The sequence below is a fragment of the Stegodyphus dumicola genome, chromosome 8 (assembly GCF_044657685.1).
Source record: "Stegodyphus dumicola isolate Sdum_Otavi_A_Nest chromosome 8, ASM4465768v1".
NCBI lineage: Eukaryota > Metazoa > Arthropoda > Arachnida > Araneae > Eresidae > Stegodyphus > Stegodyphus dumicola.
The window spans coordinates 131,105,100-131,117,614 of record NC_140775.1 but is presented as its reverse complement, the minus strand read 5'-3'; the positions used below and the strand labels follow the sequence as shown (position 1 = coordinate 131,117,614).

At 32.8% G+C, this 12,515-nt stretch overlaps 1 protein-coding gene across 9 annotated transcripts in view; it reads left to right on the top strand.

The window, feature by feature from the left end:
* Positions 1–12,515, top strand: part of LOC118194869 (transcription intermediary factor 1-alpha-like) — a 219,359-nt gene that overhangs the window by 39,560 nt on the left and 167,284 nt on the right. For all 9 annotated transcript variants that reach the window (XM_085822432.1, XM_085822433.1, XM_085822434.1 and 6 more), the window contains one exon: positions 7,413–7,672. In XM_085822432.1, coding sequence (XP_085678558.1) covers positions 7,413–7,672 — 260 coding nt within the window. The remainder of the gene's footprint in view (positions 1–7,412; positions 7,673–12,515) is intronic.

The window sequence follows — 12,515 nt, the reverse complement described above, 5'->3', positions numbered from 1 at the left end:
GATTAAAGTTTACACGAGAAAGCTATCATTTCATCACCTTTTTGGGATGATTTTAGTGCCAAAGCTTTGAATGGCGTGCATTTTATCTTTCTCTTGACCTCAACATCTTAAACCAAAAACACCAAGGTTTCTTCAGACCACTTTAGTCAGTGAACTGTGCGCGTGTCTTGTCTCCCCTATCAAAATGCCACGACGGGACTTCACATTAGCTGAAAAAATTGGTTTTCTGGATAAGATCAAGCAACAACCACAAAACACTAGTCAGCGTCGGTTGGTGGAAATAACCGGATTGGCAAAGACTATAATTTTGCACTTGATAAAACAAGAGAATGAGCTGCGAGAAGAATGGGCACAATGTGAATAATGAAGAGGAACTTACAAAAAACGGAAGCGTAAAGGCAAGGATCCAGATGTTGATGAGGCCCTCAATGAATGGTTTGCCATTGTTAATGGACAATCTGTGTGAGTAAGCAGCCCAATGTTAAAATGCAAAGCAGATGAACTCGCTAAAAAGCTGTGCCACGATGACTTTAGAGCTATGGACGGCTGGTTGTCTCGATGGACATCTAGACATGACATAAAATTCAAGAAAGCACATAGCGAGAAAGAAAGTGCTGATAATGCAAATGCTGAAGAATGGAAATCAACAAATGCCCGAGGTTCTTGAAAATTTTTCAGCAGATGACATCTACAATGCTGATGAGACTGGGCTGTATTATCGTGTTACACCGGACGGCTCGTTAAGTTACAAACATGTTGCACTTTCTGGCTCCAAAAAAGTGATGGATAGCGTAATTTTTTTGTGCTGCTGAAACATGTCAGGAACGGACAAGAGGAAGCTATTGGTTATAGGAAAAAGCACTAAGCCTCGCTGCTTTAGAGGACTTAGGATGGAGAGTTTACCAGTTGTGTATCATGCGAACAGAAATGAGTGGATCACCTCTGAACTTTCTAAAGAATGGCTGAAGGATTGAGAGCTACAATGCCACTCGAGAAAAGTGCTGTTTCTTCTTGACAATTGTGCAGCACATCCTCATTTAGATTGCTTGATGAACGTCCAACTGGAAGCTCCAGCCAATGGACATGGGCATCATAAAAAATTTAAAGACCCTTTATCGTGCAAGGTTGGTTATTTACATCCTTGAAGCAATTGAAGAAAGTTTGCTGACCTCATCGTCAAAAGCCAGCGCAAAGGTCAACATCTTACAAGCAGTTACATTTGTGGTCGACAGCTGGCGAAAAGTGAGCAATTCAGAACTGTTTTTCTCACTGTGGCTTTAAGCACTTGGTTTTGGAGATGGATGTGGACATGCTCATTGAAAGTGAAAATGAAGATTTACATGTGGAACCTCAACAGGTACAAAATTGCGAAGAATTTTTATCCATTGACAACGAGCTTCAATGCTACGATGAAAATGAAGATTATGGCGCTGCAATCGTTGCTCGAGTTGCAGTAAAACACATGACAGCATCGGAAGAGCAAGAAAGTGATGATGATGCTAATCAATTGGTGCAAGTGACAACACAGGATACGAGGAAATGCATTGAAACTTTGCGTCGGTATTTCATTGAGGAGTGAAATGAAGGCAGTCCCATTGCTGCATTAGATGTTTGTGGTGATTTCGTTTACGTGCAATCCGTCAAGAGAACGCATCAGATCACATTTGATAAGTTCTTCAAATGTTGACTGGAATTGGGTAAAAAATTGTTTTTATTGGGCTTCGCATGTTGAGTATCGTGGAGATTGTTTCTTAGAAATTGTTTCTAAATTAATTTTCTCAATGAAAAAAAGTTCAACTGTATTTCTTGTTTATACATGTACGAGGGCTATCCAGAAAGTAGATTACGTTTTGGAATAAAAAAATAAACAAAGTATAGGAAACAAATTTTATTATATACAGATGAAAGCCACACTCAAATACTACTTTTCTACATAGTCACCATACAAATTAAGGCATTTATCGTAGCGATGTACGTGCTTGGAAATTCCTTCGTCGAAAAATTCGGCCGCCTGCGCCTTCAACCACTTCGTTACCTCTTCTTGCAGCTGTGCGTCGTCATCAAAACGCTGCATAGCCAGCCACTTCTTCATTGCTGGGAATAGGTGGAAGTCGCTCGGTGCCAGGTCGGGACTGTACGGCGGATGAGGAAACAACTCCCACTTAAAAGATTCAAGAACTTTACGAGTGACATTTGCCGTGTGGGGCCGGGCGTTGTCGTGAATCAACAAGATCTTAGAGCTCAACATTCCTCTGCGCTTGTTTTGAATTGCTCTTCTGAGTTTTTGGAGAGTTTGGCAATACCTTTGAGAGTTTATTGTAGTGCCTCTTTCCAGGAAGTCCACCAAAATTACACCTTTTCTGTCCCAAAAAACAGTCGCCATCATCTTCCTTGCCGACATTGTTTGCATGCATTTCTTGGGTTTTTGGGGAGAACTTGTGTGCCCCCACTGCATTGATTGCAATTTCGTTTCACAGTTCACATGTTTCACCCATGTTTCGTCACCAGTAACGATGCGATCGAGTAAAGAGTCACCATCCTTATGGTAAGCGTCCAAAAAGTTCAACGCTGCAGCCATTCACTGATTTTTGTGGTCCTCTGTCAAGATTTTTGGAATCCATCTTGCACAAAACTTGTGGTAACCAAGCTTTTCGCTGATGATTTCGTGCAACAAACTTCGCGAAATTTGTGGAAAACTCAAAGAAAGTTCCGTTATTGTGAAATTTCGATTTTCACGGACTTTAGCATCGACTTTTTCGAGAAGTTCGGCGGTCACTATGCTGGGTCTCCCACTTCGATCTTCGTCGTGAACATTGGTTCGGCCATTTTGAAATCTTATGACCCACTGACGCACTCCACCTTCAGTGATAATGTTGTCCCCATACACTTCACGAAGCTGCCGATAGATTTCTATCGGTTTACAGTTTTTTGCAGTCAGAAACCTTATTACTGAGCGCACCTCGCGGGATTTTCAATTAACGCAGACATTTCAAACCGTCACAGTATCTGAACGGAGCACAGCACGAACCTCTCACTAGCACGGCTAGATGCAGACTGAGCTGCGCAACGCTCTGACCCCAAGATGGCCGCGCTAGCCCCGCCCCTAGCGGACACAGACGGAAACATAATCTACTTCCTGGATGGCCCTCGTATGTTTGCCATACGTGTGTACCGCACCAAAAAGTTCATAATTACATTTTAGTACATGATTTACCTGTACATTTACTGTTTGCTACACATAGCTTGTCCTGTCTTACAACATAGGACATGTTCGCGTAATCGGACCAGCCGGTTATTATGACCAAAATGATTGCTTCCCGATGTGGTCCGATTAACCGGAATTGACTGTATATTGGTCATCAATCACCACTGTTTTTCTTGGCTGACCACCACCAACGTTTCTTACAGCTGTACCTGTAATTTGGAAGGCTTTCCAAATTAGTAGAGCAACACGCCTATCAATTTCAAACTTTAAGCTAAAGAGGCCAAACTATAGGCCCTCCTCAAGCTTGCATTCTACCACTTGTAAAGAAATCAATTGCACATCCAACTACTTTATCCCAAGTTAATTCATATTTTTCTACTAAGTTTGTATTTCAGTAAAAAATATTTTTTGCAACCCCTTCAATTATTTCTAATAATTTCATCAATTAATTCAAATTCATCTGTAATACCTCGTATGAAAATGATATGTTGTGCTATAGCCGACATGTCAGAACTATTGTCATTTGCTATTGAGAATGCTAGAAAATTTATGCATTTTCCTTTTAACTGATTTCACCAGTCACTACCAATTTTGTTAATATGTTCAGCTTCTGTGTTGGCTGACAAACTAATATTTTTTAAATAATTGTTTCTTGCCAAAACAATTTGATTTTCATAACATTATTGTCTATTTATTCATTAATAAAGGTTTACTTATTTTTACAGTAGTTACTTATTTTTTCTGAAACATGGTTATTTTATTATTTCAAGATTTAAGTGCACAAATAGGAGTGCCAGAAAATGAAATAAAAAAAATAAATAAATAAATAAAATAAAATAAAAAAGGAGTAATCTGTGTACTCAGTACACAAAGAAAAAGCATATTTTTTAAAAATTTTGCTGCAAACTAAATTTAGCAAAAAATCAAAGTCACGTTGCATCATCCGTAAATACTTTCCGAATTGTACTGTGTCTTCAATACGCAACTCCCAGAGCAGGGTATTTACGCTCACCAAGAATTTCTCATCGTTTGACCCAATTTCTGATTCAAATGCACTTTCTTCTCCCCCCCCTTTCTGTAGCAGTAGCTAAGTTCAAAATTGTAGCTGTATCTAAAGTAGCAATTTAAAGTAAAATAGTCATCCATTATTTTGACTATTTGACAACACCATAAGCTTTGTTTACAAATTGTAGACAGTGTGACACTATAGAGGACGGGAACACTTCCTTTCACAGTGATTGGCTGAGTGAATTCCTGTACTAACGAGAAAATCGTTCCGTGTGGACAGGCGAGCTATCTCAGATATTGTCGGCCGAGGAAATCGCTACGTGTAGACGGGCCTTTAGAGATTGATCTCTCAATTAAAATTATTATTTCAATATTATTTACAGCTTTAGTTTAATGAATTTTTATATGAACTTAGCATTCAAAAGTTATGCACAATTCTAAACAACGTTACTGATATATATATATAACAAGTATAAATAAACAGGTTGTACAAGCCAGTTTAGTTAGTCTCCATCTATGTAGCAGTTCGAACTGTGCAGCAGTGCATCCTGCTAAACAACTAATGACTGACTAAAGCAGAGTGTGTATTAGAAGCATCTGCATAATAGAAAAGAAGTGGAAATGCCAGAAAGAGTAGCTGAATTGCCAGAGGCATGACCAACTACAGCTGTCAAACTAAATTTATTGAGTATATCTACTTGGGAAGTTCTCTCCACAATCATATGGCCTAGTGTACACAGATATGGTGAGAGATAGAAAATCAGTCTGTTCATATTAATTTTTTTTCTGTCAGTAGCAGTCTTGCACATAAACTCATTCCATAGCTCTATGTTTCTAAAATTATAGGAACCGTATTTACTACGTTTCTTGTGCATTTTTACTAAAAGGTTTAAACATTTGGAAACTCGTTCGAATGAAAAAAATTTGGAATGTTAGAAAAATGAATTTAAACAAATTTCAACCAGAAATTAGTTATGGAATTGTTTATTAAATGATCTGTTTGTTAAATAATTTAATGTCAGATTTGTACAGAATTATAATTATAGGGAATTTGTGAACATAAAATTATAAATATTAAGAAACCCAGAAAGTTAATGAATATTAATAAATTCGTAAGATTTGTTAGCATTGTTTTGATTCAAAATTTTATAATAGAATAAGAACTAGGAACTTATATTTTTAGAAACAGGTACACTTCTTTTTTTATGACAAAGAGTAATAAATAATATTTAAATGAACTTATTGCATAGTGAAATTCAGTATTTAAAACTCTTAAAAAAAGGTGTGAAAGAGTTAAATGATAAAGCTCTTTGGTTTTCTTTCTAAATGTAGATAATGAATGTACCTTTTGTGTTGTGTGTTTCCATAAATTAAAATTGCTTTATGTATTCTTCTATTTTTATAAATTTAATACATTATTATAAAATTGAACAACCAGAAGTCCTACTTTAGCACACAACAGTTTCTTTTGAACAACTAACTGGAAGTGATAGTTTACTTGAAGCCATTAACAATTTTGCAATAATCAGCCTAGTATATTGTTGTTAAACTGTTGTATAAACTGTACCTGTTATTGCAATTGAATGAGCATTGTTTACTGACGCTTAAATATCCTAAGGATATATGTGTGCAGATCAAAGCGAATTTTAGATTTGTTGATACTATGAAAATGATGTAAAAGGAAATTAAATTACGTACACACCTACTCAGTAAATTTACCCTTCCTATGTGCATTTATTGTCTTGTAAAGGTAAAATGGGAAATTAATTCTTTCTGTTGTATAATTTATGCATTTATCAATATGGGTGTAGATGTTGTTTCTAGCTGCTTATAAAATATACTGCTGCTTTTTTAAAAATTTGTTGCCTCATAAGCTAAAAAAAATGTATATTTTACAATCATATTACTGTATTATGTTTTTTATAATAAATTTTATATGAGTACACAGTGTAATATTAAGGTTATATGTGTATATATATATATATACACATATATTTATATATATATATATACATATATATATATATATATATACACACACACATATAACCTTATAAATACACATATATTTATATATACAGTCAAAAGTCGTTAATTCGGACACCCATAATCCGGAATGATCTATAATCCGGACCTCAAAGCTAAGAACTTTCTGCGCATGCGCCACGTTGACACATGCGCATAGGCATTTACGCGTGCGCGTAAGATCTTTACAACTGTGCGTGTGCGCAAGCGCAGAAAACGTTTTCACGTGCGCGTTTAATGTATAACGGATGGTATAAGCTAAAATTATCTAATTATCAATTTCAGTTAATGTTGATGATTGCGTTGTACCTTAATCTTCGAATTGGATCCGGCTTATTATTTTTTGCAGACAGTAAGAGCAATTTTATAAAAGTAAACTTGAACTTTCGATTATGTCAAATAGAATTTCCGATGCTGGAGCTCCCAAAGGATAATTGCTGCAAAAAATGGATAAGGACATGAAGAAGGTGACAGAGAGGTTAGTGAAAACAAAAAAATTTCGATTGACAAGTTAGTCGGTATTCTCGGCACAGCAATTACGGGACTTGAACAGCCGAACTTTGTAACTGAACAAGAAATTATGTCTGTTTATAGAATTAAAGAGAAAATATTATCTCATAAAACGAAGCAACTTAAACAACTTACATTGAAAGAAATGTTTAATAAAGTAAACAAATAGATATGAAGCTTTTTTTTTTTTTTGTAAATTTTGATACCCTTAAGATCATATTTGTTCTTTATTTCATAAATTACGGTTTCATATTTTTAATTTTAGAATTTCTGCATGCCATCTTACGAGATTTAAACTGATGATCTATAATCCGGAACCGCTGAGGTCCCGACGAGTCCGAATTAACGACTTTTGACTGTATATATATATATGTTTATATGTTATATATATATGTTTTTTATAATAAATTTTATATGAGTACACTGTGTAATATTAAGGTTAAATGTATATATATATATAAATACATATGTTTCTATATATATATATATAAATGCATATGTTTATATATATATATATATATATATATAAATACATATGTTTATATATATATATATATATAAATACATATGTTTATGTATTTATTTATGTATATATATTTATTTATGTATATATATATATATATATATTATTATTATTATTATTTTTTTTTTTTTTTTTACATAGGAACAATTGAAGCTGTATTGTGAAACCTGTGATAAATTAACATGTAGAGACTGTCAGTTGTCAGATCACAAAGAGCATAAGTACCAGTTTTTGGCAAAGGCATGTGAAGAAGAAAAAGGCTATATCACAGAACTTTTAGCAAAAATAAAAGAGAAGCAAGGACATATAGAAAATGCTAGTAGTAACTTGAATAAAAGGCATGAAGAAATCAAGGAGAGAGAAAAAGTAGTGATGCAAGAAATAAAAACATTTGCTGTTAAGTTAGTATTTTAAAATTCAATTTTTCATATATGAGTTAAATTAAAAAATAATGAGTACTTAATTTTGCATTACTGAATATCATTAGCATTGCTTAAAATATTTATATTCTTATTTTTTTTTAGTAAAATAAAATTGGAATTTGTGAAAGGATATTAGATTAATAGTGAGTTTCTATTTCTAACAGTATAGAGACATTTATCTGTGTTATAAATTAATTTTATTTTTTCTTTTAAATCTTATAAAAATATTATATATATGAATCAGTATTCGTATGGTCCTCAAAAGTCTTTAGGTTCCTTGGAATCGATTTTTGGTCCTTAATTTTAGCCAAAATCGGTGGAATGACCTTAATTTTAACAATCTCAAATTTCTGTCTGTTTTTACGACTGACGTTTTGAGTGTAAATTAGCATTTTGGAGAAATATTTTTGCATATTTATTTTCTGACAAATATTTTGAATGAATTGAGATACAATTTGTTCCTATTTACTCAAGTTTCTGCGCAAGAAGCGAAATGCAAGCATTTTGAAATTATTTCATTTTATCTAATGAAGAGCTCTTAAACAGCTTTTCACTTTTGGTGATGTGAATTCTTTTCTTAAACAGTTCTAAATATGAAGATTTATCAACATTTTGGCAATTTTAAGATCGGTTTCTATGAAAAATTTTTAATTCGGAGAACCAGGAATTTTTTGACATTTTTTTTAAACATTATAACATCCGTAAATTTCATTAAAATAACAGTAATATATTGAAATCATGTTTAAGAAATAACAATACAACATTTTTATGTTTTGCTGTCATATTATAAAGTGACATTACTTTCCATTTTGGCAACTTTATTCTACAATATTTTGAATCTGAAACATAAGGTTATAAATGCTATAAGGCAACATTTACAAAACACTTCTCAGCAAAAGCAAAATAGCTGTGTAATTAATTAAAAATGTCTTCTTTTAAATTTTTTTGTGGTACGAGTTTTTTTCCACATTGTCTGAGAATTCTCAGAATATGCATAAGTTTTCTCTATAAAATTAATTTTACGCTTACCCCATTTTTTCTTTCAAAATATTATTATTATTATTATTATTATTTTTTGTCGGTAACTGAATTGGGTAGGGATAATTTTTCTTTAGGATTTTAAACATTGCAACGTAAAAAATTCAGAAGAATTTGAAAGTAAGTTTTAGAAACCCTAAATTCTCGAAAATTCCAGAAAAATGTGACAAAATGAAAAATGTCGTCATGGTTTTAACACATAATGAATGTAATTTACAGGAAGTATGTGATAAATTTCTTACTCTTTGGAGAATTTTTGGAAGCCCAATGAAAACGTAATATTTGAATGTTTTACTTCTGATTCTAGAAGTCTTTTTCTTTATATGTTTATTTTCCCTACTTTTCACTAGGCACAAGCATTGAAAATATCAAAAAATGCTTCTTAATCTGATCTCATAAGCAGGCATTTATAGGAAGCAATTTTTCTCTTAATAAAGAAATTTAAAACTGATAATTCAAAAGATTCATCTTATATGTCTCAGTGTATCATACACAGGGCTGGTGCTAGGTATTTTCCTACCAGACGCAATCAATATTTGTGGATCATAAATTCTGCTGCTTATTATCTTCCTAAATTCTAAAAGTTTTGTCATTTCTACGTTTTGTTGCTCGGTGTGTCACTAAATTCTAAAAATTCTGTCACACCGACTCTGTAACCTGGCCCTTACGATATATCATTTCATAATTATTCTGAATGTTCATAGTACTAAAGAAATAAAATTAACAGCTTTTTCTATACATTCTAATTGCATTTGGTTTTTTAGAATAACGAAAATCTTTTTGAATACAAAGTTTATGAATTGAAGGGGAAAGAAATTGCAAAAAACAAATTGAATACACAAAGAGAAAGAAAATAATACTTCAAAGATATGTACAGTTATTCATTGTGTAATAATCCTAATAGCTTTTAAGAATGAATGTCATAAATCACATGTATTTTAAACTGTGAAATGTTATTAGATTGTGATTTTAATAGTGCTTTTTTAACAAATATTTTTAAAAATTAAATCTCTATAAATCTACAATAACTAAGGGTAGCTAACTGCATAATTTAATTATTTATAACTAACTGGTCACTCTTAAAAATAATCTCTGCCTATTAAAGTGAGTTATTGCCTTTCATTAATCTTTACCATGGTCACAAGATGCAGCACAGAAGGAAAAATATTAATGTAAAACTTATTCTTTGCATCGAGTGAGACTTAAAAAAATGCAAAAAAACTTATCATGTCTGGTGCTTTAATGGCTTATTGAAACCTTTAACTGTATTAACTGGGTTAACACCTCAGGAATGCTACACTAACTCCGTCAGACAGACAGAGCGTGCTTTCATCAGGTTTTCAGGTTTGCTCTGATCAACAGGTCTCTCTCTAGGCAAGCAGCAGTGGTGGCAACAGCTAATCTTCTGTTATGAATCATGTTGATTATGATTTTACTTCTCATTTTAACTTATGGCATTTGGCATAAAATTTGCTTGCTATTTACTTAACCTCAAGACTGAGCAACTATGCGATGAAACAAGTCATTAAGGAAAAATCAGCACAAAGCTAAATTAGTGAGATGTAAAGAAATGTCACTAATATTTTACTTCCTTGTGCGAAGTAAAAAAAAATATTGAAATCGGGGGAAAATTCTGGGTACAGTACAAAGTTCGTAATCCGGACGTCCATTATACGGAATGATCTATAATCCGGACCTCAAAGCCACAAACTTACGCATGCGCGTTTGATGCGTGCGTCCACTAGGCATGCGCATAAAGCCAGTAAAGCGTTTACCCATGCGCACTTCTGATAGTGAAGAAAGTGACAGAGAACGTTATTGAAAAGGAAAAATTTCGATTGACTAGTCGGTATTTTCGACACAGCAGGTACAGGACTTGAATAGTGCAACTTAGTTGGTTTGGTTTGGTTTATTGAGATTACGGCAAAGCACACTAGGTCTGTCTACCTAAGGGGAGGAATGCCTTCGTGGAGGACATTCCAAGGGAAACTGGCTCGTATACACGCAGTGCAACTTAGTAATTGAACAAGAAATTATGTCTGTTTATAGAATTAAAGAGAAAGTATTAGCACAAAAAAAGAAGCAACTTAAACACTAACATTGAAAGAAATGTTTACTAAACAAATAAATATTAACCTTTTTTTTTTGTGTGTGTGTGTAAATTTTGATACCCTTTAGATCATAATTGCTCTTTATTTCATAAATTACGGCTTCATATTTTTAATTGTATAATTTCTGCATGCCATCTTACCAGATTTAAATTGATTATCTATAATCTGGAAAAACCCCTAATCTGGAATCGCCAAAGTCCCGACAACTTTGTACTGTATCACATTTCAATGGAAATATCCATTTTTTACGGCTATTGAATGCAATTTAAAGATGTTTTTCCGTGATATCTGTGCATAAGGACAGAATAAAGGACTCTTTCTCAAATGAATTATAAAACTGAATTAAAATAGATTCAGAAGAGATTTTTTGTGGTATTTGTACCTATATATGTATCTTGCACAACTAAAAAAAATAGCCTTAGAATGTTGAAATTTGGTATGTGGGACTGCTATAATTTGTAGTTGTGCATCTCCCTTTTTGGTTGTATTCAGCCACACCAAAAATATATATATACATATATACGCAATCTGCTACTTGGCTTCTTGAGCTCAGTCCCCCCCCCCTTGCATGTTGGTAAATTTTGCAATTTTTGCTTTAAAAAAGATTGAATTATGTAGTTATTATCTTCTGGTTAAGGTCTTTATGCCTTTAGTTAACCTGCATGTTATAGTTATAGAATTATCAACAATGTAAAAGTTGTTTAAGTGCAGCTAAGCCTAATTTTGTTTACCATAGCAACTATATTTGTTTACATTTGAAACTTATCAGAACAGTGGATTTGTTTCCAATCTAGAGAAACTATGCTTTGCAACAGCAAAGGTAACGTCTTCTTTTATTATTGTGAATTAAATCATGGTGAATCCATTCTGGAATTATCATTTAAGTTATTAAATTACCCCATATATTGACTCAGTATAGCGTCCACAACAAATGAAGTCAGTTTCTACGCCTTCCGTGTCTTTTTGCCAAGTGAGACAAAAAGGAAACTTTTAAGTTTTGTGCACCCAAAAATCTGCCTTTTTGCTTGCTGGCCGAATTGCTTGTTGTTGCACAGAAAATCTAATTTTAGTTGTAAAATTTTTTAAAAATTTTTTTAACTGTATTTGGTGTTTTATGTCTTTCAATTTTTAATAAAGATATTTTGAGTTTTTATGTATTTTTGCCTTGCCACGAAGTGAGAACTGAATTAATTGAATAAAAAATATCTCTCTAAACAAATTCGATGAAGTAGTGTTTCGTATTATCAGCAAATACAGTGGAACTCGTTTAACACGAAACTGAGGCGACTGAAATATTTTTTCATGTTAAAGGATTTAAAAAAAAAAAAAAAAAAAAAAAAAAAAACATATATTCAACAAAATTAAGTTATTAAAGTATATTTTATTTAGATATGTATATATGCATGTATTTAATAAAAATTAATGAAATAAAACATCCCCAAGAACTTAATACAAAATTTTTCAAGTTTTTTGAAAAACAAAACATTTATTGAACCTGTTTTTGGAAACCTGATATTTTTCTTTGCATTGTCTTTTTTATCATCAAATTGTCAATGAATTTTTTGATGTCACCCATTTTGTTATTCATTCCACCATTAGAATGTGCCTCTAAATAACTGCTCATACTTTCCATGATGTTCCTCATTTCAGATGATGTGGGAACAGGAGCTACA